Source organism: Colias croceus, chromosome 26 (genome assembly GCF_905220415.1).
Source record: "Colias croceus chromosome 26, ilColCroc2.1".
Taxonomy (NCBI): domain Eukaryota; kingdom Metazoa; phylum Arthropoda; class Insecta; order Lepidoptera; family Pieridae; genus Colias; species Colias croceus.
Window position 1 is genome coordinate 4976093 of NC_059562.1, and position 26699 is coordinate 5002791.

General features: G+C 32.4%; 2 protein-coding genes across 3 annotated transcripts in view; one reads left to right on the forward strand and one right to left on the reverse strand.

Annotated features, from left to right (window-relative positions):
* Window positions 1–2805: 2805 nt before the first annotated feature.
* The window catches only part of LOC123703431, a 40824-nt gene continuing 16930 nt past the window's right edge, over window positions 2806–26699 (forward strand). Inside the window, exon 1 of one of the 2 annotated variants that reach the window (XM_045651422.1) lies at window positions 2806–3017. The gene's annotated coding sequence lies outside the window, so the exon portion shown is untranslated. Of the gene's footprint in view, window positions 3018–23602; window positions 24072–26699 lie in introns of those variants that run through there. The other variant, XM_045651423.1, reaches the window with a different exon arrangement.
* Window positions 20576–22879, reverse strand: LOC123703432. Its single transcript, XM_045651426.1, has 3 exons — window positions 22665–22879; window positions 21576–21965; window positions 20576–21202 (listed from the first exon to the last, which is right to left on the reverse strand). Exons 1-3 carry the CDS (start codon window positions 22825–22827, stop codon window positions 20715–20717), a joined length of 1041 nt encoding a protein of 346 aa, XP_045507382.1. The 5' UTR covers window positions 22828–22879; the 3' UTR covers window positions 20576–20714.

Genomic DNA, 26699 nt, shown 5'->3' on the forward strand with positions numbered 1-26699 from the left:
CAAAAATCACAATTATCTATACAAGTTTTAATAACTTTTTATTAAAGCCTATCAGTGTAACGATTGAACCCACCCAATTACGGATTCCTTTGTGATATTAAAATACATAATAGAAAATATTAGTATTTCTGTTAGTTTGTTTAATAAGTTTATTACAAAATATTAAAAGTGAATAAAATTTCGAAGTACTGTGATGCCAAAAAAGTTGAAGAAATGTAGAAAAGGTTGATTTTTTGTTAAATTATTGATAGAGTTTATCGTCACCCTATTTAATGCTTTTAGTAATAAATAATTATATTATAATATTGTCGTTTTATTCCAATTTACTACCATACCTACCTCAGAAATAATAATGACTATGTAATAATTATAAGAACTCAACAATCACACATTGATCAACCAGGACACTCTTATTACATAGTTAGAAAATAAAACTAAATATAACAAATCGGTTTGTAAAGTTCTTCTATTCTTCTTAGTATAAAAAAATAAGTAAACTAATTTCCATGACTGTTTTTAAGTAGGTACTAGTAAAAGTACTGAGTCGAACTTTACTTAATTTGTATTAGGTATACCTACTTATCAGTACCAAGTGGCAAGCACGGGCACGAAGCTCTGCTTACAAAGCTCATATAACTATACGATTTAATGACGAACAACTTTACCTTTCAGACGTATAATTGAATAGATATAGATAACCTTCTCAACAAAAGCTCTCAAATTTCACGATCTGGAATTAAACACCATTTTTTTCATACGACAAAGGTACAGACTGAACGAATTAAAAGTTTTGTTTTCAAGCTTTTAATATCAAATTTCAATAACGACTACGTAAATGTAATGTAGGCTATTTAGATTAGTACATTTAGCTATACAGTGAGTTATTGACTGGTGTAAACTTCGTAGAAAGTACCTACCTACAACATATTTAGCTACATAACCCATCCCGATATTCAGTCCTAAATCAATTTCAACCTGTATAAAATATTAGAAGTACTATGTATTCACCATAACCGTCATTTCATATTCAAACCAAATAAGTAAACAATATAGTCATAAAGTTTTTAATATTGTACATAGTAGTTAGGTTATATCCTTGTTACTTGTAACTACTGTATTTACGGGGTGGAAGGCGAGCCAACTCTCCTGTGAAATTTAAATTTGATTCATTGCAAAATACCTCCTTCATCAGTCCTTTATCATTTCTATGTTATTTTATTTAATCATTTATTGTACCACACCATTTAATATTACAATGTACAGTATAATATATATTTGTATGGATGCGAAGTACAAAAGGTGACCTTATCGCTTAAAAGCGATTTCTTCCAGGCCGATCGGATCGATGTCCAAGATATTGCACATGTTACAAAGTATGTTATCGATCACTAGTATTTACAAGACAGTAATAAAAACTATAACGCTTCTTTGCATTATACTAAATTCCGTAATGTTTTACAAGCAACAAACCATATGCGATAGTAATCTATGAACGCAATCCCTACAAAAAGCTTCATAATAGCTACATTAATCGAGGATACTGCAAACAGACATAAACGACAACATACTTTTTTGTCAACCCGATCCCTTTATAAGTATTTTCTAATATCTAGTTCCAACTTTTAAATTAGCAATTTCTAGTCCCACTTCTATACTGCCGAGTTATTCAATTCAGCACGAGACCAATTTCTCAAATTTTATGTCACTTATAAATGTGGAGCGCCACTTCGATTATACGATCTCGAGTGACGTCCATAAAAAGGAAGTGCATTGGCCATTCGTTTAAAAACTGCATGTCGGTCAAACCCTAATGCATTTCGTTCCAGTTATTTCCGAGTTTCAATTGATTAAAAAACAGACGCTCTGTTATCGACTACATCGCAGGCCTGAGCGATATAAGACAGCGTTTGACGAAATTAGCCAGCGGCACACAACATTGGTAACGTTTTGTAATTTATAGCGCCTGTAAGTTATTGATGCCGCATAGAGTTTGGTAAAATAAAATATTTAGAAGCTGTTCGCTGTTCAGGCACCTATGGATGGCAAAAACACATATTATGTAGTACTAAGGTAAAATGTAGTCTATTTACTACCTAAACAGATAGTTTTTACCTACCTAGGTAGGTATACTGAATTTCAAGCATTATCGATCAGCCGTTTTGTACGACTGAATAACGCTACATACTTATTACTTATATTATGTAGTTGCTCTACATAATATAGCATTTCATTGCTATGATTAAATTGAATTGAAATTTGATAGATAATAATAATGATTTTGATGCGACCTACCTAGTACCTACGCCACTAAGTGGTGAAAAACTTTCAAAGACTTGATAGACGATATCAAAACTTTTATCCATTATCCCTGAAAAATTCAATAAAAGGAGCAAATCAAAATATAAGCTTTATTTGATGAAATAATTGACTTACAGGCTTAGGGCTGCTAACGAGCTATTTTACAAGATATCCAATAATAATTTAAAGATCTCTCTAGCATGATCAAAATAGTTTAATATCTGCATAACAGTAATCAAATAGGATTTAATTAGTTTCCAATACCGTATGACTAACATGTATGTTTGTAAACATGAATAAGTACATTTTCATGACTGATACGACAAAAGAAATTAAATTGTCTGTGACAAAAGGAACGAAGCCAACATGTATCACACTCAATAATAAACAGATTAAATCACTAAAATTCGATCTAAAAACTGTGTCATATAAAAATTGTTGCCAAAAGTTGGCACCCCTGGCTTGCATCCGACTCCAATCAACAAAGTTTAAATTTAGCCAGTCGAAATCGCGATGTCCAAGATATCGCACTTACTGGAGGAGCTTCCAGATATTTTTCTTTGTCAATTTCATGAGTGAAAATCGAGGAATTTTCGTTCCGTTTTATGAGCACTGCGAGCGGTAAAGTTTTGCGGCAACGTTTACACTAACTTATTGTTAACAAGTATTGTGATGTGTAAGTGTAACTTGGATTTACTGCAGTCATTTCAACTATTAAGGTAAACTTAGACATAGTTTTCTTACAAAAAGCTTTTACATTATTTTTAATTTAGAAGATATTTACAATATTCTTATTGTAGAGATTCCTATTATAAAATAGAAAATAATTATGCTACAGATTTTTTAGCATATTTTTTTAAGTCTTCAAGCAACTAGTAATTAAAGAATTATATTATCCCGGTATATTTTTTTTTTTTTTAATATATGTACACCGATTACTCCGAGGTTTCTGAACCGATTTACGTGATTCTTTTTTTGTTCGATGCGGGATGGTGTCGAATTGGTCCCATAAAAATTTTATTCGGATAGGCCCAGTATTTTTTATTTTATAAGCATTTTTGTCTGTAGGTATTTGTAAATTTTGCAAGTGCAAGTTTGAAGTCGGTTGTTTTTAACGCAGTTATCACTTGTATAAATTGCAGTCTTGCACTTAAATTATCGCATACATAATTATCGAGTAACATATTGTAAACAAAATTCATTTGAGAAGCCACATATTAAATTTAATAGCATTTAAAATAGATTAATAACAAAGTACACAGATCCTATCTCAACCGGTGTATAATAATAATAAATAATCCAATAAAATTGACGTATGTACATACATCAAATACCGTTTATGAATCACGACTACGAAATTACGTTGAGTCATCTATTGTTTCGAGTGTAAAACTCATTTACGACTGAAAATAACCTTAATTTATATAAAATAATAACTAACGGATTGTTTGTTATGAAAATCAAGCATCTTAAAACAGTGTCTTAAATTACTAACGTTTGTTCTGTTGAACAAATCTATAAACGTAGTATAAAATATTGTATCTTACTTGGAGATTAAAAAGTTTTTTTAAGTTTAGTTTAAGTTTTTATTTTATAATTTCTATTCTATTTTTCGATATCTTCAAAATATGAATTTATATCAAATTTAATATGAATCATAAGTTATTCGTGAGACAATAAGTTAGGTAACAGCTGTTACTAGCTTTCCAACCGCGGCTGCGCTCGCTTCGTCTAAAATCTATTAAATTATATAATAAAACCTTCCTCGGTAATCACTCCATCTATTTACAAAAACCGCATCAAAATCCGTTACGTAGTTTTAAAGATACATACATAGGGATATAGGGACAGAGAAAGCGAATTTGTTTTATACTATGTAGTGATGATTTATCTCAACAAGAATATTTTTTAACTAGTTACTACTTACCATATTAAAAAATAAGCATATAGGTACAATGATCTTTGTTGTAAAGTGTAGTAGTGATAATTGATTCATTAGCAGCTACTGTAAACAAGAATAAAAGCATTGTGTTCAATTCGCACGTAGGTATACCTTTAGTACCTTTCTACATTCTCCGTCACCGTTCCAATTTTCTGGAAAAATGTTTTCGTAAATCCTCAATAAGGTACACTTTACACTTAACAGACTTTTACACAACAGCATATTGCAATATTCTTTAACGATCGTCGAAGAATAATTTTTCAGCATTTATGTATTTTATAAAAATAGAGAATCCTGTACCTACTTACTTATATAGTTTCACATGAACATAGACATACAATATTTTCTCCTTATTTAAAATAGTAAATATCTATTGATTTACCAATTTTAATTAAGATAGTTAAGGAAATCCCATTGCAAAATGTAGTACCTATGATAAGTAAAATTTGCTACCAATGATTTCAATATTAACACATTCTTAAATCCTACCATTCGTGTGGGTAATGAAAAACAGGTAAAAATTAAAATACTAGGCACACAACCCAACCGAAAAGAAAACCTACTATAGACTATAGAATAGAATAGACAAGAATTAGATCAATCGGATATACTAATTCGCTCGAAGTCGTATCGCAGACGTCACGGAGGCCCATTGAGTCGATTTTATTGTCATTTCATGGCGGCAGCGGGTTCAATGCCATCGCAGGCATACATCACTAGACGGTATGCTATTGTGAAACATTTGTAACATTTTAAAGTGTGTTTTTTTGGGATAAATATAGTTGAGGTCTTTGATTTCCTAAGGTCTGTAGAGTTCGAACTACGATAGTGAATTTTGACCTAAACTCTTATGTAGCTTTTGCTCCTTAGTGAAAACATTAGATACAGGATACAGGCTGGTAAAGATGACAACAAGGAGAAAAATTAAACCATAGTTTACCGAGTACGACATTGTTCATATGTTTTACTTAAAATCAAACTCAGGATAAATATTAAAGCCACTCTACTGGGGATTCATCTAACTATCAAATAATTTAAGGTTATACAAAATGGACGCAAAATGGAACAGATTTAATGAAAAACTGAACGCTCATAAAATATTCCAGTTAGTAATTTAAAACGCTCTCAGTTAAGAAAGGCCTAAAAGTGTTTGTTCATGGTATTAACCCGGCGAGAGTGTGGCAGGGTATCTCATACCCACCATGTTACTCATTTGCTTATATTTTTTGTTTATGACCTTCAAAGTTCTTGTCGTCTTGAGTAGCTGGAATGAAAGAGATGCGGGTGGGGATAGTGGAGTGATCGCAGTGACGCGGCAGCGTACAGTCGAGAAACACGCCTGCAAACTTCGTTTGGGCATGTGATACCCTGCCACATAGTTAATGCATATGTTTAATGACAAAAACTATCCTGCTATTTTAGCTTATTTTTAAGTCAAAATATAGATTTTAATTAAAAATAGACTTTGAACGTGATGAAAGCCGACTTCGGTCCATGTTGGAAGATGCATTAGCAAATACTTCCGATGAGGCGAGCTCTGAAGAAGAATCTGACCATTGCAGTGAACATGATCTACAATCTGACATTGAGCAAGAAATTTCTGATCACGATGAAGCTGAGACAAATGAAAATAGTGCCGATTCCGAAGACCTTGAAAATAATATTCCGCTGTCTGTTTTGAGAAAACGCCGCCGTTCAACACATCAAGTCAATGCACCGCAATACAAGTCAAAGGATGGTCAAAAATGGCTGAAATAGCTGCTGTCAATGCAAACATAATTTTTCGTGAAAATACGGACCAAAACACCAAACGAACAGATTTCATCCGTAACTTAGGCCTGGCTTTAGTTTACGAACATCTCAAATTGCGAAGAGACAAAACAAATATCCCAACATATTTACGTCAGAGGATCTCTTCCCAGATCAACGAACCACTTTCATCAACTCAAAATGTTCCTGGTCGATACGTTAGATGCGGAGATTATCCAAATAAAAAAAGACCGGAAGACAAAACACGCATGTGCCAGCTGTGGAAAGGCTATTTGTATGGAGCATGCAACTTTTTTTTGGCAAAAACTGTACTGATTTGAACTCCAGTTCCTAAGATGTTCCTAAAATTATTTGTTTTATTTTTTTAGTTTATATTGTTACTTGTTTCAAGTTCTATGATAATTTTAAGTCAGTTTTCATAAAACTTGTGTAGTTTCTTTTTTTCATAGTTTTTTTGAAGGGGTAAATTTTTTTGTTTTTAATTCATAGACATTTGATTAAGGTTGAATAAAAAATAAAAATTATTAAAAAGGCTGAAATATTTTATTTTCACTGTTTTATTATATAGTCGTTTTATAATAATAAACAATTCAGACAATGATTTTTCATAAGAATCAAGTTTTACAGCCAAATTTATATACGGGTATTTAATACCCTGCCACATACTACTTGTTACATTTTTTCACCACACTCTCGCCGGGTTAATAAAATCGATTTTACAATCGCTACAGTATAAAGTTAATCTAAATTCTTCCTTGAAGATCAAAGTCGGTATCAAGGTCTGTTTTAAAATGCCTAATTTTATAATGATTTACGTTTAGACTGTATTACGTTAATAATTTTGGTAAAACGCATGTTATTTCCGAAACCTTTTAGCTTTAAATATCTTCTTTTTATGCTTATCAAATCAGAAAAGCTCACTGCTACGTAGATACATCTATATTCTACATTGAGAATGCTGTAGGTTTTTCTACAAACATTGACAAATTTTCAATGTAAGTTAGTTGTTTTTAGTATTATTAATCGAATTTTTTTGCTCATGACTTGCTACGTAGATGAAAATGCCGTAGGCTTGTCTGTAAAATATTAAAAAAAAGTAATTCACTCATTTTAAATGTTAATTATTTATTAGTGTTTATATATTTCAATATTTATAATACTTTAATATCAAAGGTATCTTTCGATATTTTGTTTCAAGGTCTATTTGACTGGATAATATTCTTCCTACTTACCCAAAAACCATTTCCTTTAAGTGGTTTGCTCTTATATCACTGGACCTTTTTTCGAAAGAAAATGAAGGTACTAGACCGTACTTATTTTTGATAAGAATACCAAAACATGTAGGATATGTTTGAAAACGCCTCTAATTTAATGAGGTACTAAACATGCCTAGGATTCCTAACCTAACCTAGATAGATATACATACTTACAACACAACTTTGTTAACTTTTAATCAGTTTGCATTCTGTTCCACAAAAAAGAATGCCGAAGCATAGTGAGAGTCCACTTTAATTAGGTTTCAAAGAACTTTAATTCCAACCTAGTTAAGAAGAGTTTTGCATAACCAAGTGGTTCATAATCAACCCATTCAATTTCGATTCTTTTACTACAAGCATTTCAACGATTTGCATTTTCTAAGACTTTTATTCCCTCTTTCTAATCAAGAACTTGACCTATTTTTACGTAGCACATATACTTCGATAAAGTGCGTGTTGAAACGCTCTGAGGTGCCAAGGTTGATAACCAGATACCTAGTTACGATACGAATTTGTTTATTTAATTTCTCAAAACGGTTTCCTGTTTATACACGATGAATTTGAAATCGCCATTTCACGATATATTTAAATACGCGTGGATGGTTCTAGACGGTGTGAATTATGGAATACTGTTAAGATCGAAATTAAAATGAATTTGCTTTGATTAAAGTTAATGTAAAGGTGTGAATGTATGCGGGAAATGCTTTTTCAGAGGAAGTAAGTATTTATTGTATTAACGTATGCGTAACTCTTTGGTTTACTCTATTCTTTCTGTATTACCAAAAATGCACTGCATCAATGACGCATATAACAATAGACGACTTTATTTAATGAAAAATTACTGTAATTACAATGTAGATGTGTATCTAATAACTGTATAGACTCTGTACTCTCGAATAGAAACAAAACAGAAACAAAGAAATGTAGAGATGATGAATAAATCATCCAACAAACAAAAAACAATGTTCCATGTGCTTTTATCAGATAAGATATAAGATATTGTGTATAGACATAACTCGGTATACAACGCATCTTTTGTTTAAAAACCTGGGATATTTTCGCGATATAGGAAGCATTTAAAAGCAAAATTGTACACATGTTAATAGAGTTATTAGCCCGTTATATCATGACACCTAATAAACTCTTTTCCTGGTACAGCTGACGTTTTTATAAACAGTTTTAAGCGTGTTATTTCTTTGGGAGATAAATAATTTTTGTGCGTTTGCAAATTATAAAATTATCCAACGGAAGTCTGTCTGATATGTGTGACGTTTTAATGGATTTAAATGCTTTTCAGTAATTACTTTACGAATCTGCGTGATTATATAATGTAATGCTTACGTAATTTCGGGTTTTTAATGAACTATAAAGTAATGAATTTGATATGTTTCAGAGTAATATGTAAAAGTTATTTTTGTACGTGTATTATTAATGGTTTGTTTGTTTTTTCTTTCTTCCTTTCTTCTGCCTTTTTTACTTAGTCCGCAATATTCCTGCTACATAGTGCATAGACTACTTTTTCAGGGCATGTTGCAAGCTAATCCGCGAGCTAAAACTAGTAAACGAATATTACCTGAACAATACCTGTGAAACCCTTGATTAATCTTTTTTTAACCTTTTTCTACATCCATACAGTAAATAATCGTGCAAAACTTTATGATAAAAACTAAAAACTAGCAAACAAGAAATATATCTCACAATATGTTTTCCCATGTTTTCAAGGCGATTAGAATTCTAATAAATTTTCCGTACAAATATCGTACGCGCTGACATTCATACCACTCAGCTGTCCCGATTTTTCTCAGATAATATTTTTGTGGCGTGAATTACGCGTAGACGACGTAATGATAGAACGTAGACGCGTTCACGATGTTCTAATTATGACATAAATTCTTTATTTCTGGACGAAATTTGCTTTTTCTTGTATTGGCCTGTTCTGTTTAGTAGTTTGTGATTAATAACCTACGGAGTTACTTTTTTAACTTTGCTTGTCCATTTTCCATTCTTAATACCATAAAATGTAATTAACATCAGTATTAGGTGTTAGGTGGTAGGCGCCTTCCTACAACCGTACAACGATGATACGGTCTTATTATAGTAGTCTACTATATAAAAATAAGACGGGTTTTCCTTCCTGACGCTATAACTCCAGAATGCACGAACCGATTTCCACGGTTTTGCATTCGTTGGAAAGGTCTCGGGCTCCGTGAGGTTTATAGCAAAGAAAAGGTGTCTCTGATCTAAAATTACATGATTTTCTGCAGAGCTTAAAAACATAATTAAATAATTATGCTGTAATATGTTACTTACCTTCTCAAAATAAAAAAGCTTCTGAAAAATCTCTACAGTCAGTACCTGCCATACTTATTTATATTTCCGTTCGATATCTACGTTAAAAAATTATCTAAGACACAAAAACTACACGATGCTCAGGCCTACGATTAAATGCATTTAATACCTACTAAACTATTAAAAGATTGTTTTCTCAATCTCACACTGATTCGGCAGATTAACATAAACATATGGATATTAATAGATGTTAGTATTTGCAAATATTTTTAAATTGAAACTTTTTAACAGCCATGTTCTTGAGTACGTAGATTTTAATGTAAAACGCTAGTAAAAGAAGTTTTTACGTCGAATATTTTATGTTTTATTCCCTTTTATCTCCACCATAAATAAACAGTGGAGTGAATATTTTTATGGAAGGGCAGATGATTTGGAACCTCGTTAAATTCATGAATTTATCTGTTTATTACTTGCTACGATATGATTCTCATGAAAAATATTTATTGGCAACCTATTTAGTTTTAATGTTGATGAAATGCCTATGATGTACACCTGTGTCCCGCGATTTACCATTACCTGTGGAAAAAGTAGTAATGGTCATTGAAGTGTATTAGTTTCTTTTTCTTTTAAATTTCGTTCAAATCCATTACCGTGCTGGAGTTTAGCCGCTAGGCAGACGGATAGACTTTAGAAATTATAATATTGGTATCTGCTACAATTTAATTGTTCCTGTGAAAACTTGCAGCATCTTCAAAATGTATAATATTCAATTATAATGTAAAGTCAACTAAGGTCTTGGTGCACCTAAAGCATACTAGAGTACCTACATACGTAGTATTTTGTTCGAACTTAAATCACTTCTAAAAATTCATACTCCGGGTAAAGAGAATTAAAGTAAGATGATGAAACATGTCGGTTTTCTGAACTTTCAGTACGAGCAATAAATCTGTATAGCTGCTTAACCGACTTTCCACCGATTTACAGTCTCGTAAAATAATAACAGCTTTCTGGTGTTGTTTTAAAAAACAAAGGATTTATTGGGAATCAATACGAAAGCAATGTGCGAAAAATATTTTGGGAATGACCTATATACAACGGAATGGTCCAAATAAATCGTGGAATATGTGTAAGATTACTGTAAGTATAGAGAAATATAAATTTCTATATATATCTGTGGAAAAAATATATCGCTATATTTTTTCCACAGTCTGTATTTTGTGGTTCACACTTTAAAACGAAATACCAGATAACTCAATCGTCTCAATCGCAAATAACGTAATTGTTCTGCATGTTGGATTATAAAATATATTTAGTATGAACCTACTAACAGACGAGGTATCTGGAGGCTAAACTCTACTACATATGACTACATATATGTTTATTGTTTATGTACAGCTTGTTTCGCATTCGGAGAGAGGGGATATAAAACACTTCAGTAAATGAAATCAAAACAAAAGACGAGTTCATATCCCTCCTCACAAAGAGTTATTTTCTTTTTACTACGCATGAAAAATAATAAGTTTTCCACTTAAAATGTATGTACTTATTATGAATCATCATGCAACAGTGATACAGCATATCTAAATGTGGCTTTTTATGTGAACGCGAATGCATAAAAAAAATAATCACACAAATGAAACCGTAGCCGTAATTATTTAAAAATATTGTCAAATTTAACTTTTAGTGCCAAGAATTTACATATTCGTTTAACCACTTAGCAAAACAATTTAACACAAAATGTAGTAATAAAGTATGATTTTTACGATCAATAAAACTGTGGAGACGAAAGAGAACTCGTATTGTATGGCTGAAATCTGTTTCATTGATTGATATGCAAGTTAATATATTTGCTTTGAGGTCGGGTATTTAACAGTTCCGTTTCCAGTTTTATGAGTAAAATTTCTTATGTAATTTTCGTGTTGTATAATAAACATCTTCGATTGTACTAATAAACGTCTTCGATGGTTTATAAATGAACTAATACCTCTACATGAAAACTGTTATTCCTATAAAAAACTAATAATTAGAAGTGTTAAACAAAAGCTTAAAAAATCTTACTTAAAAACTAGCTGAATACCGAACTAAGTATATAATTTTATTAAGTTGTACGAGTAGGTATCCTTATATGGGCAACGTTTTGTTATCTATTGATAACAATTAATGATAAATTTTCAGCATTACCAAAAAACAAGATTCGTAATTAATAATGTCATCACAAAAGCTTTCGAAAATTATAAGCTCAAATATGTATGCTCTACGGTAGAGAATTGAGCTTATAATTTCAAAAGCTCCATTTATTAAAAAGCTCTTTGTTCGTATCAACAAAAATATATGCATTAGCTGCAAATAACACTTTTTTATAAATATCAATAAGAAATTCACACATACATAAAAAGCTGAAAACTATCGATTAAACTCAATACGATTTTATTGAATAGATCGTTTATCTATAAGTGAACTATTAAGTAGGTATAACGGCGTTATAAAATATAACCACAGATACAAAATGGCGCCCTAGATGCGGTCAGATGCATCTATTCTCGTCCAAAATAACTGTCCGTCTGCGGTGGAAAGGGCATTGTCATATCGACTTTCACATTTCAGTACTAAAATGTGCGAAATAGAGAATGAAAAATACAATATATTTGTCTATTTATTATCTGTGCAATACAAACAACTGTTATTAAATTATTTTGTACTTATAGGTCGATTCATAATTTTATTTTTTAACATAAGATGATGGCACAATAATTATTTTCACTACTTATTAATAACGCACAAGCAAAGTTGGAGCATTATTCCTTTTCATTAATATAAATTTAATTTCAGATTTGTTCATCGTAAACGAGAAATATATCTAGGTACTATTTGACAGTTTTCTAGGACATTGTTAAATAGGCTATGTAGTTGTTAACACAAAACTATCTACCTATACAGCGTTCGAAAAAATCTAACTTTTGAAGTGATATTTTAAGAAAGTAAGGTGAAAAATAGATTAATTTGTCATCAGGTATAATGAAGGGTATCGTTCCAGTTGTTAACATTATCTAAATATAAACTTTAGGTGACTATTATAAAAAAAATTGTTGGCACTTCGTTTTGTTGCGAACTGAGTTATGAGACACCGTTTTATACAATATTAAATTCTTTTCGCTGATTATAAATATGTAAGCCATTCATTATGCGCTTATTAGTTTAGTTTCATGTTTATTTAGTGATGCTTTGCAGTTGATATTATTTACATTTTATACTAGCTGATCCCTTCAACCTTCACCCGGATTGTAAACTCAATTATACACTGTATTTCTAAATTTTATCTTATAGATAGCCTAGTTTTTTTTTCCATTGGGGACAAACGAGCGTATTATTTTATGGTCTGTGTGTATTGTTAACCTGATACTTTCAAAAATAACATCGTTAGACGCTCTTCCTACATTAAGGCATAATGTTCCTTGTGATAGGTATATTTACAAATACATTAAACTTCAAGCCTTCAAGTAATATCAATCATCTATAGAAGTTGTCAAGTCAAGCCTGAGTTAAAAAAAAATTACCTCTGTATCGAATCACGCAGTATAATAGGAAATTCCCTAAGCTTTGGCGTTTCGAGGAAAATTTATCGAGGTTATTGACTTTAGTCCTTATTTTTACCCTGTTTAGCCATGAGTAAGAATCAGAATAAATCTCATTTAAGAAACTAAATAATCTCAGCATTTTCCGAACTCTGTTAACGAAAACATCTTCTCGAAAAAACATGTTTATCGTGAGAAAATTTAAACAGTTGATACAAACAGTTAACCTCTGAAGCCCTGTCTGTCCTTGCCGCTGTTTATAGCATTCTTGATACACATTATAAATCAGTTATCAAATCGGAAATGCACAATAGACATATATTTACATAATATATGATATTTCCTTGTCAGAACTAATTGCATGTGCGAACAGCATCGCTCGTTTAATGCTTTCCAAACAAATCAGTCGAACTGAGAATAACATTGAAATATCTTCAGAATATATGAAATGTTAAACATTTATCGTAACACGCATAAATGTTTTAAGTTTTGATGTCAACTTATTCAGAAAATCATAATTAATTTCTATGAAAGAAAAGTAAGTTGGGTGTTCTCCTAAAACCTTTTTAAATGTTGTGAAAAAAATCATTCCGAATATAATGTATGATATATTTCAAACATGTATGTTAGAATAATATACGACAACATATTTATGTTTCTTTATAAAAGAATAAGAAGAGATAATCTTGAAAGAAATTTCAAAGCTCGTAATTCTAGATGAAACTTTATCATCGTGCATTAACATCACACGATCGAAAGCTCTATGGAAAGCTCATTCTTACCCCACTATGTCAAATCCTTTTTGTGTAAACGCGTAGAGCATTCTTTCGTTGTTCGTTCGTTCGAAAAGATTCTATGCAATGTTCTAATACTGAACAACACTGAATACGAGTTTTCGTTTACACTAAAAGATCACGAAAGAATGCTCTTGCTCTAGCTCTATGTTCGTTTGATATTATACAACGTCAGCTATAACTCAAATTTTAGCTAACTGCTGATGATATTTCAACTTGATCAATTATTTTAAAATAAAAAGAACGCTCCTTTTTAAAATTAACCTACCTAAATACTTCATAAGTGTATATAATTTTAAGTAATTTTAATAATAATGATTCATCATGCAAAATATACTCGCTCATGTTTAGATCCTTCATTCAACCCAAATCATAGATAAATCCCCAAATACGAAAATCCCCGCTTTGATCGCCACGTATTGTAATGATGCCTTGTTGAACAAACGCCAAAATCGTTGTAAAACAATCAAAGCGTTGAATGGAAGCCCAAATATAATGACTATAACACGAGGTTAGTTTGCTTCTAATTGAGCAGTATTTATGGACAATTGTGTTTTGATAGTACTATTTGCGTGAAAGAAAATAAATATCAGCTTGTAGATAAACAATGGTGGTAAACCATTGAGATATACATATGGAGACGACACCGCCTACATCACTTATGCTCCGCTCAACATACGCCATATGGCGTAACTGCACGCTCATTTTTATTTGTTTTAAAGTGAAACGTATCAAATATGCCTTCGTGTGTGTTACGATATTGCACAAAATAATACAAATAATACGGAAAAGTGCAAAGCAATAACTTTCATCGGTAAGTACCTAACTAGATAATAATTTTTAAAACTTAGTTAGTGCAAAAAAAATGGCGCACAGATTTTGTTCGTGGTGTCTCCTCCATACGTAGTAATATTATCTCAATGTGGTAAACAGTTTTATTGTCTATTGCGTTCAAGATTTCCAGTGAATGCTACTTTGGAACTGAATTATATACAAGCTTCAGAACCATTTCTGAACCAAATTATAAACAAACTTGTTGAATCGGCGCTAGAACAAAATGGTTGTCAATAAATATTTATTATTTAACTAGCTTTCTGCCCGCGGCTTTGTCTAAAACCTAATAATTTAAAATCCAATTTAACCTTCCTCGAGAAACACTTTATCTATTAAAAAAAACGCGTCAATTCGTACAATCCGTTGCGTAGTTTTTAATAATAATGTCGTTATTTTTATCAAATTGGTTGGAGTTGAGAACTTTTGTACATTACGTGTTTCATATTTTCAAATATGCAGATTTATAGTATGAAAATTTTAAGATATTTTGCTTCGTGTCCATGATTAATAATCTAAATCCGTTGAAAGCAAACCTCAAGTCATGGATACATCCACTTATCCGCTTTATATCAGGTGAATGTACTAATATTGAAGGATTGGAAGTGCATATCTCGTTCAGTCGATTTGATAGCCAGTTGAGTAATAATCTATAATATAAAAATGAATCGCAAAATGTGTTGGTAAGCGCATAACTCGAGAACAACTGAACCGTTTCGTTAATTCTTTTTTTATTACATTTCTTGAAGTACGAGGATGGTTCTTATGGAGAGAAAACGTAAAACCACGGGCGAAGCCGGGGCGGACCGCTAGTATAACTATATAATATTCATCATTTTCTTTGCAAGTATTATTAATTTCACTAATAGGAGGCCGTTGTCCCAACAGTGGCTCATATGGGCTATAAATGATGATTTTTTTTTATTTTTTTTTGTTTTTTTTTATTGCAACCCCGGCAATGGAGCAGGCGACCCACTTGATGGTAGGTGATGGTCGCCGCCCATGACAGTTCACAACATTAGGGAACGTATTGCCGGTTTTTAGGTGGAAGAAGGCTTTTGAGGTGGGTGTAGGCTTTTTTCTTGAAGGTTCCCATGTCATATTGGTCGGGGAACACGGAAGGTGGTAGTTTGTTCCACAAGAGTGTGGTTCTAGGCAAGAAATGCCGTGCAAAACACACAGTTGTCGAACGCCATGCATCGAGATGGTGACGATGATATTTTTGTTTGTGCCGAGCAGTGCGGTGATGGAATTCTGCAGGTGGTATCAATGCAAACAGTTCCTCAGAACACTTGCCGTTGTAAATGCGATAAAACACACATAGAGACGCAACATCACGCCTCAAAGCCAATGGATCGAGCCGATCGGTGAGCTCAGGAAGGTCGACAATGCGGCAGGCACGACGCTGAAGGCGGTCAAATGGAAGTAATTGATACTCGGGTGCTCCAGCCCACAAGTGAGAACAGTACTCCATGTGTGGCCGAACTTTTGCCTTGTAAAGTAGTAGGCGATGAGCTGGCGTGAAGTACTGTCTCGCTCTTGCGAGCACCCCGAATTTCTTTGAGGCTAATTTAGCCTTGTTTTCCAAATGACCGCGAAATTGTACGTCACTCGCAATGTCGACACCGAGAATTCCGATGCTAGGCATGGCTTTGAGCGGAGTATTCTGGAACTTAGGGGACACTGCAAAAGGCTTCTTCTTAGCTGAAAATGCGCAAACTTGTGTCTTTGAGGGGTTAAACTGTACAAGATTGTTTTGGCCCCATATTGAGACTTCTTCAAGGGATTTCTCAATTTTAGACACAAGTTTTTTTCGATGCTCATCCACTTGCTCCTGAGAGAGATTTGCAAGACCGGTATATGCGGCGTCGCCCGTGCTATCGTCGGCATAACAATGTATGTCACGTATTTGTAACATATCATTGATATGTAAAAGGAATAGCGTAGGCGACAGCACGCAGCCCTGTGGAACACCAGCATTCACAGGCAGGGGCTCTGAGCATGATCCGTCGACAACGACCTTAATGCTTCGTGCCTTGAGAAAGCTGGCGATCCATGTGCAAAGTCTCTCAGGGAGTCCGTATGAAGGCAATTTGGAGAGGAGCCCCTTGTGCCACACCCGGTCGAAAGCTTTGGCCACGTCTAAACTAACTGCCATGGCTTCCCCCTTACTCTCAATTGCAGATGCCCATCGATGGGTCAGATAAACCAGAAGATCACCAGCCGAACGACTGTGACGGAAACCGTACTGGTGGTCACTTAACAACTGGTGATCCTCTAGATACTGTAACACCTGGGAATTTATGATGGATTCCATCACTTTTGAGAGCAAGGAGGTAACCGCGATCGGCCTATAGTTTTTTGGGTCTGAGCGCGTACCTTTCTTGGGTATAGGGTGTACCAGGGCGGTTTTCCAAGTGCTTGGGACTATAGTGGAGTTGTAAGAGCATCGAAACAAACGCGTCAGAACTGGAGCCAATTCTGGAGCACAGGTTTTCAGAACTATTGCAGGGATTCCGTCTGGCCCATTCGACTTATGAATGTGAAGTGATGAATAAAAATTAATGTAAAATAATTTTTAATAGAATAGATGAAGAAAATGTTTGGAATTATTTTACTATTGAATCGAAACGAAAGGACAAAGTCAAAGCAAAATGTATAAAAAGCAAACAATGCATTTCTTTTTGTTTATAAAACTGTGTGTTGAGACTTGAGAAACATTCTTTGCTCTGATTAAATACCGGCTTTGTATTAAAAGCACAAAGGAATTTATGGAATCGCTTGCATCAGATAGTCGCCATTTTACTTTTCTCAGAGTATTGCTTACGTAGGCACGAGTATTTGTAGGTATTTTTTGGACAAGGGAAACATTACAACACTAAGTACAACTATGTATACTCTATCTCGTTTTCAATTTGAAAACAGCTGTAGACGTTGTTTTTATTAATAACTATAATGTATATTAAACAACAGCAAATTCTTAAATTGTTAAATTTGTTTTGTTACCTACTGTGTTTTTGCTGAAATAAATCATTTTTCATTTTCCTAATTTTAATGGAAGTAGTTTATTCTTTCGATCATGAAGCTTTATATAAGCTTCGAGCCGATTAATAACAATAATAAAATTGAAGGCATGTAGTATCGCATCTATTAACTAGCCACCTATATTTTAATATGAGTCATTGATTTTATAGCACTTAATTAAAAATATCGCGACACGCTGTATCATTAAATCAATTAAAATCGCAATCTGTTCTCCAGAAAGTAATTTACAGCTTGCGGAAGCCCGCCCCAATTCGCCGCCCTAAATAAGACGTATATATACATGAAACATTACTTCAATATCGATTGTTTTGACTGTTGGCAGTTACTGTTTGCTTAAGAAATAGGGCTGCCCACTATCGATACATTATTTAAATCGATAGAAACAAAAACTAAAATAAATTGCAAATTTGTAAATAAATTCAAAATTTACAACCTGTGTGACAACCCTAAAAATAAGCTTCGAAATACCAATTGCTTTACGGTTTCTAATTGAAGAACGACCGACGCACGCTTTGATGTAGTAATAAAAAAGATTTATAGGGTTGTCATAAGTGAAAATTATGTTATTCTATTGTAGTTTGTGTTTCACGAAGTTTCAAGGTTTACGGCATATTTATGATTTCATTACATTTATGTACTTTTTATTGTATTGTATTTTTAGATTTATGTTTGTATGTTTAAGGTAAGCTAATTTTCATTCATACAAAAGTAAGATGTTTTAGTGTTGGTAAATGAAACAAAGCATTATTTGTTGAAAACTTACGTATTGTCAAGTGCAAAGCTTACGAATGATTACAACCTGGTATAAAGTATTTAAAAATGAAACACACGTAATCAATATATCTTTTTATATTTCTTATATCTATAATACAAGGTCTGGAATGGTTATAAGGCAATTTGTAATATCTCTGTCATATTAAAATAAAATAAAAATAAAAAACACTTTATTGTACAATGCACATATATAAAAATACAACAATAAACAAAATGAATCTTCACCGTACAAATTGGCGGCCTTATCGCTTTAAAGCGATTTCTTCCAGGCAACCTTGGGATATAGGAAAATGAAAAGATTGAAAAAGGTAGATAGTGCATATACAAGGAGTGAATACAAATAAATATAATAGATAATAAGTAATATATAATAGATAATAAGTAATATATAATAGATAATAAGTAATAGATAATAAGTAAGGTATAAAATTACATATAACATAAGAAAGAAAGAAATCGTGCAGAAGAGGATATAAAAAATTTCAAGTAGAGAAATAGGTAAAACAGAACAGATACAGAATGACTATGAGGACAAATAATATTTTTTAATTGCAGCTTTAAAACTATTCAAAGTTTGCGCTTGCTTTATTGCGGTTGGTAGGGAGTTCCACAATCTTACGGCTTGCACGGTAAAAGATGAATCATAAAATTTGGAGAAGTGAGCAGGCATACAAAGCGTAAGATTGTTAGAGGAGCGCAAATTACGTTCATGAGACGAGCCCATGAATATAAATCTCTTTTTTAAGTAGGAAGGAGTTCTGGGATCGAAAAGGATTGAGTATAGGAGGGACAGGAGATGCGTATTCCGGCGAATATTGTTAGCTTATAGAAAATTCAGGATAATATAAAAAAAACTACGAGAGACTTACACTTAAACGAAATAATAATAAATAATTTCACTTATAGTTAAGTATTCTTACAACTAAGTAATTAATAGCTTTTCCAAAAAATACTTAGGAAATACAGAATATTGATTGGCATAGCTTTTAAAACTGAATTTGAAGGGTTTTTTCTTCAGAAAATCAATTGATCAAACGTATTTGTGTTACATTTCGTCCCATACTCCATATGGACAATTATTATTCGACATAAAAAGCATTACTTATTCAGAGAGCTACTTAACATTAAAAAATATTTGTGCATTACTTCCCCTATAGGGTATGGGGCAGATACGTTTCAAGGGTCTAATTTCTTTACAGGCAAGTAAATAAACTTATAACTAATAATCTTCAGAAACGGCTTTCTTCAATAGACTCAGACTATTTAAATAATTAATAAAAGAATTATCACTTCTTATAACGTTAAAAGTTAAAACCACTCAAATAGGCGGTCCAAGACTCTACATTGAGCCCTTATCTTTTTAGTATTTAAAAATATATTAAAAAGATACAAGATGGATTCAAAAATACAAATAATAAAGACTAGATATTTTTATATAAATATGTTTGTATAAATTATTCGTCCGTGTGTGACGACACATCATAACATTCGTAATAAAGAAACTTTTTTCTTACATAAATAAATTAAAGATAATGAAGAAGTTTATTTTTCACATAAGCTGCCATTACAATTGAGAATCTATCATAATTACACGAAATATAACTTAAACAAATGAAAATTACTGACATGCATTATAATAAACAGAAAGACAGTAATTTATAGTAGTATATGAATAGAAAATTACAAATATTAATCAAGTATTGATAAAAATAGATTTAACAGTACAATACTTATTTATGGTTATTAGATTGAACCTATTTCTGTGATGTGTTAAGTTTTTTTATAAGCATTCTTGTGATTTTGATAGCACATTCTTACTTACTAATTTTTTGTGGTTCCACTTTTGAATTTTTCCAAGAATTTGTCTGCTAACTATTTGTCATGGCATTTTGCTTACAGATGTCAATAATAACGAAAGTTTCGTCACTGCGGATATGAGACGATAGTTTCGGCATAAGATAATTTCAACACATAAAAAAAACATCTCTTACCTGTATGGTACATCATACAGGTAAGAGATGTTTTTTTTATGTGTTGAAATTATCTTATGCCGAAACTATCGTCTCATATCCGCAGTGACGAAATTCTACGATATATGTCTTTCGTCATAATAAGAGAAACCTTATAGATCTAACAGATAATACTAAGTATTATACACTGTATTGTACACTAATTCTTGTATTTTCATCCGCAACATCAGCTTTTTAGCTGGTCCTAATTTCTTCACATGCGGTAGCAAGCTATTAAAGAATCCTATATCTTCATCCTTGGCTACTTCTGGCTCTTCACTACATTTTTGAACATCATCATCGTCGTCATAAAAGTCTGTTTCCATGACGATTGGTTTTGTGTCGAATTCGTCAAAGTCATCATCTCTGGCTGCTGGCTCATCATTTATTTCTTCTGGTGTTGTTTCGGTGGGTTCAACGTTTGTGTAATAATTACTGCTCTGGTCAGCTACATCGAAATCTTGGCTATAGGAATCTTCAGGGATGTCATTGCCGTCATTGTCGAAGAACTGGTTTGATAGGAACTGCAGTTTGGGCAATAACTCCCATTCGGAGGTCTGTTTCCGCACTTCTTTTCTTGCTTGGTCTCGTAGGTATTTCCATTTTAGACGTGCTTCGTCACCTGTAAAACTTAACTGATATAGAATATCTTAAGCTGGTAAATCAACTATTCATCTAATATAAAAAAAAAACCTTTTCATATTTAAATAAATGAGTACCTAGGTACCATAATTAATACGTTGTGATTGTATTTTAATTGTTTTGAATCAATTAATAGGAATTAAACAAATGAAAAACTTCAGTTAAAAAAATGTTGTGTGGTTTTATGAAACCACGGTAAAAGTGAAACTTACGATAATTATCATACCTACGTCACGCGACATGCGCTACACAGACCAAAAAGTTTGAGACGATGCGATGTAATAAAAGTTTCACTTTAAAAGAAATAATAACTTCTTTTTTAATTAGTACTGCTTTACCAAACTCATACTTACGTGTAACACCCAAATCCAATGCAATTTCTTTCCACGCTTCATCCAACTTGTACCAATTGTGATGTCCTTTCAACTGTCGATTCCATATGATCTCCCTTACTCTTACCAACTCTATCAACTTATTCATATCAACGTCTATCGTCCGTCTCTTATTCATTAATAACTTTTTGCGCATCGTATAACCAAGTTTTGGTCTTTTGATGGACTCATCGAGGGAATTAAATACTTCTTCGGCTGTATCTTCATCACCTTCCTCGTCCTCTGTTATGAATTGGTGATGAATGAACTTTAATTTTGGAAAGTGTGGCCACTCTGAATCGTTGGGGTTCTTTTTCATCTCTTTCCGGCATTGATCTTTCAGGTTTTTCCACTTCTTTCTACAGTTAAGACCTGAAAGTAAGAATATTTTTGAAATTTGCAAAAATTTTGATTGCAAATTTAATGGACCGAAAGATTCACAATGTTTAATAAAAAAAAACAACATAGTAGGTAATTCAATTTCTTCGATGTTTTAAAGTGTGTTTTATAGGCTGTTAATTTATGATACAATTTACGGCTGTTAAACAGGTAAATAATACACTCTACAACTCTACAAAATAATGAGGGCAATAATAGGAGATCTTTTATATCTTTGGGTAATTGTGATTAAAGTTATTTTTCAAGTTAAAGTTTATTAAATTAACTTTGTTGAATATATTTTTTATACAAAGAGCGATGTAGCTTATATATTTGTCGAATCGCTTTAAAAGTGTAGTCCCTTTGTAACTCAAACTTAAATTGTAGGAGCTTATAATATGTCTATGTACTTTAAAATAAAATTAATTATTGTTTCTAAAAAAAATACGTATTATAAGAATATTATTATTTTCAAGAAGATTCATCACCAACTGCTCTACAGTTTTATTTTATTAAATATAACGCCATCTATGTGTAAAAGCGTGAACTACAACAAGTTGCCCCGTTTCAACATTGCGGTAATATCGACGACGCGCCATACGCGGCGCTGCATTCACGCAGCCGGCGGACAGCTTCGCCATACAAACGTAAACATGGCCGCAAACTCGCACGGGCGTTCACCTCAATACTCACTGGTTGTGCCGACTTCGGCTGCGACTTCATTCCAATACCTCTCCAGTTTGAAGCGATTCCTGTGTCCCCTATAACTCTTATCCCACAAGCACTCTCTCGCCTGAACGGCAGCGATCAGCTTGTCCATGTTTTTGGATTTCGCACCCTTGCCTTTCACCTTCATAGCGGAGCGGACGCGCTAGCGGGAGCGGCGACGAACGTAAGTGACGCGTGGCTGTAAACTGAGCGGTGTCGCTTTCCGCATCCGCCCCCCGCTCGCCGCTCGCGACCCCGCTGCCGCCCCCGCCCGCGCCTTCCTCATCGCTACTCGCTCTCCTTTCGTGACCAATTATCCGCTCTGTTACCTGCTGACCGTACTTAACAGACAATAATGGTTCGTTTCGTGTTCTTGGGTATACATTCATCTGTTCTATGAATGGAAATACATACTTAAAAATATTTGTATTGGTTCATTATTGATATCTTTGATAACTAATTGTTCGATAGTGTTGTAATCGCTAAGAGCGACGATAAATTTTTGAAACATGAATGAGCGTAATATTAATTACTAATGAAATCTGAAGTTGTATCATTTAAGTTTTAATAAACTAAAATATTTGTTTTAATTTAATTAAGTTAGTTAAATAAATAATTTAGTTTATAAAATCGATAAAATGTTCACTTATAAGTAGAAAATTAATGACTTATTAAACTCTACATAGAGCTTTACATGATTCAAATTGTATTTTTATTATCGTTATATGACCGATGCAGAAAAGTACTCTATGAATTTCTCTCTTTCATTTTAATGTGAAAAGTTAAACATAGAATAAAGCAAAGCCTCAAAGATGACGTAAAATAAAGACGCATACTTTGTAAAACATAATATTGTACTACCTATTTATATAACTTGAACTAAACGGCTATTATTGAGGGTTCATTCTTACTTAGACATACACGTCAATTGTGAGTCGATGTGTGTTTTATAATTTTAATACAAGTGAAGTGAAATATTTATATTTGAAATTAAGTGAAGTATTTTCTTAGTGCTACGATTTTTTATAAGGTGCACGATAGTTACTCAGTCCTCTGGAGGTAGGAATAACATGCGTGTAAGGTTAACCTTAAAATAACATAGTATTTCTTTATTATTTCATGGATGATTATAATCGTAAGCAATTGATAAAGTTTTAATTGCCAAAGTGTCAACGATAGTAATATATTCATAAGCAAAAAAACAGTGAAAACAGCTCTCGATAAAACATAATCGTGTTTCGTTACCTTGAGACGTAACTCGGTCAAGCCACCACTGCGCATGAGTGAAGTCAAGTGCAGCCAAGTGTCATCACCCAGTCTACCCAGAGACCGGCAAGTCAGCGGCCTCCTGTCCCGAGAAATAAACACGTCGCAAACACGAGTGTCATTAAGGTTAGTCGAATTTCGAGTGCCGCATCTGTTTATTTAGTCTTTGGACACGGTTTTTGAAGTGCGTTCCTTTTTGAAAGTTTCTTTAGTGCGTAGCAGGTTCGGTTTTTAAGCGAGTTCTCTTTTCGCAAACTTATAGATGTTGGTTGACATTGCTAATTGTAATTTTATTAGTTTCATTATCACTTAGACTTGGGTTGTGTTGCATTTTAAAGTTTATTCGATTTTAGGTATTTGTTTAACGTTTTCAATGTTGTTGTTTTTTTAAACATTTATGTTTTTTTTTATATTATGTGCTCTTTAATATTGATAATACTTAAGTAACACCTATAATTTCTATAGTGTTTTGTTTGTTCAGTAAATGTGATCTCTACATTTCAAATTGTATTGTAATGACCAACTATAAAAATGTTTAATTCCTACCATTTTACAGTAAATTGAAATTAATCCAATCAGGTATTTCTAGGTACTCAATTTAGAAAAATAAAATAGTAACTAATATTTATTTATATTCATCGATTTTTACGAATGTAATTTTCAAATAATGATTATTAATTCTCGCTACATCTCTTCATTTAAACCTTTTTCGTTTAAATTCATTATACAATTTTCATAGATTTAGAAAATAAACATACTTTCAGGCTAGCTCTAATTATTTAACTAAATACATAACTGTTATTAAAAATTATATCGTATCTTAATACTAATGAAGCAGCATTTAACAAATTTAATGATATTAATTGGTAAAAGTTAAAACCAATTTTAAAACATATTTAAGCAGCGCCATCTAGTTTCAACATTATGAAACTTTGTACATCAAAATAAATAAAATGTAGAGTTTTGATTATCTTGTTATGTGTGGACAATTTATTGTTTTTCTCGACTCTATCGTTTTCATTATTGACGAAATGTTTGTTTTTCTCTTTATAATTAATTTATGTATACCTTTTTGTTTGTATACAGCCTGCCTTATTACTAGTTTATTTTATAATTGTAGTCACACTTTTATATCTAGGTACTGTATATTATTTATTGCATTCTGACGTTAGTATACTCTTGTTTCGGGTTGCTTAGTTACAAGACTAAGACACAGAATACCTACTTAATAGTAACTATAACGCTAACTATGATAAAAATTCCCAAAATATTGATCCACCATTTAAACTAAATTAAATTTGAAAAACTTATTTTCATATTTGATAGTTCCTGAATCAAAATATCAATATTCTAACAACCCTTTGATGTTTACGCGTTGTTATCATGAATATTTTTTACGTTTTATACCGTTTATATATTCAAGATTATTACAAATCTATTATTTTAAAACTATTAAAAAACTACCTATTCAACTAATAACAATTCCTAGGTTCGTTCTCTGCTGAGCCAATTGATAAACAACTATTAAAAGAGATGTGAAATTTGATTGCCAAAACCCCAAAAGGGAGCAATGGTCAGACTTACGGTAGTAACTAGATAGCCGTCGTCGGGAGATTACATTAGGGCTTCGTTTAAATGCACCCTGAAACACAGGGGAAGGGCAAATGCGTTAAGCCTTATCCAGATGGATATGTCTGGCACAAATAATACAAAAATTATAGAGGAGTTGATACACTATCGAGAGTAATTTATATAAATACTAGGTTGCCGCCCGCCAGTCAAAGAAAAACCCGCATAGTTCCCGTTCCCGTGGGATTTCCGGGATTGCGTCATTTTCCCGGGATAAAAAGTAGCCGATGTCCTTTCTCGGGTATCAAAATATCTCCATACCAAATTTCATGAAAATTGGTTCAGTAGTTTAGGCGTGATAGAGTATAACATACAGACAGACAGAATTACTTTCGCATTTATAATATTAGTATGTAAAGATAGAAATAGAGATACCTAATTAATTTTTAAAATAATACATTTAAAATAATGAAAAAATCCTTATTTAACAGTATATAAATACTAATTTTCTTTCACAATAAAGAACTCTATTTCCTCAGTTTATTTATCCACAAACTTATATTATTTAATATTGTATTTGCTCAGACTACAGAGTGACGAGTAAGCTAGTAAATACGAATTTAGATTTTACAGTTATTGTCTCGATGTCAGCCAGCACATCTAGATGTAAACTCCAAAGTCTAGTCTCAGTCTAGACCTTGTAGAATTTATTTCTTCCATGTTCTATTACAAACACATTTTACTATTTTATATTCTTACTTGTAAAGTTAAAGTTAATTTAAACCGCTATAAAATCGTCAAAAGTAGAATCTCCTACGTATTACCAAAACTTTTAAATTGGAAAAGTTTACAAATAAATGAAACCAAGATCGTTATTATTAAAACAATTATATATTCAAACATTAATTAATGATTATTCAATTCCTCTTAAACATTATTAACAATTTTTCAAAAACTTGACTTTAAAAGAGCTATCGAAGCTCCTTCAGAGGGTACGTGTAGAAGCAATTATTACCACCCCTCTATTCCAAGAAGAAGGGTGCATAAGGACTCAGCTAATACCATCCTTAAGGGACTGAAGTAGGAACTTCACTTATGACATTAATGTAATGTTGTTGAGAGGAAATGTGTGCAAATCATTTTCTCTCAGACTGACTTTTAAAAAATTCATTCGAAAAAAAACCT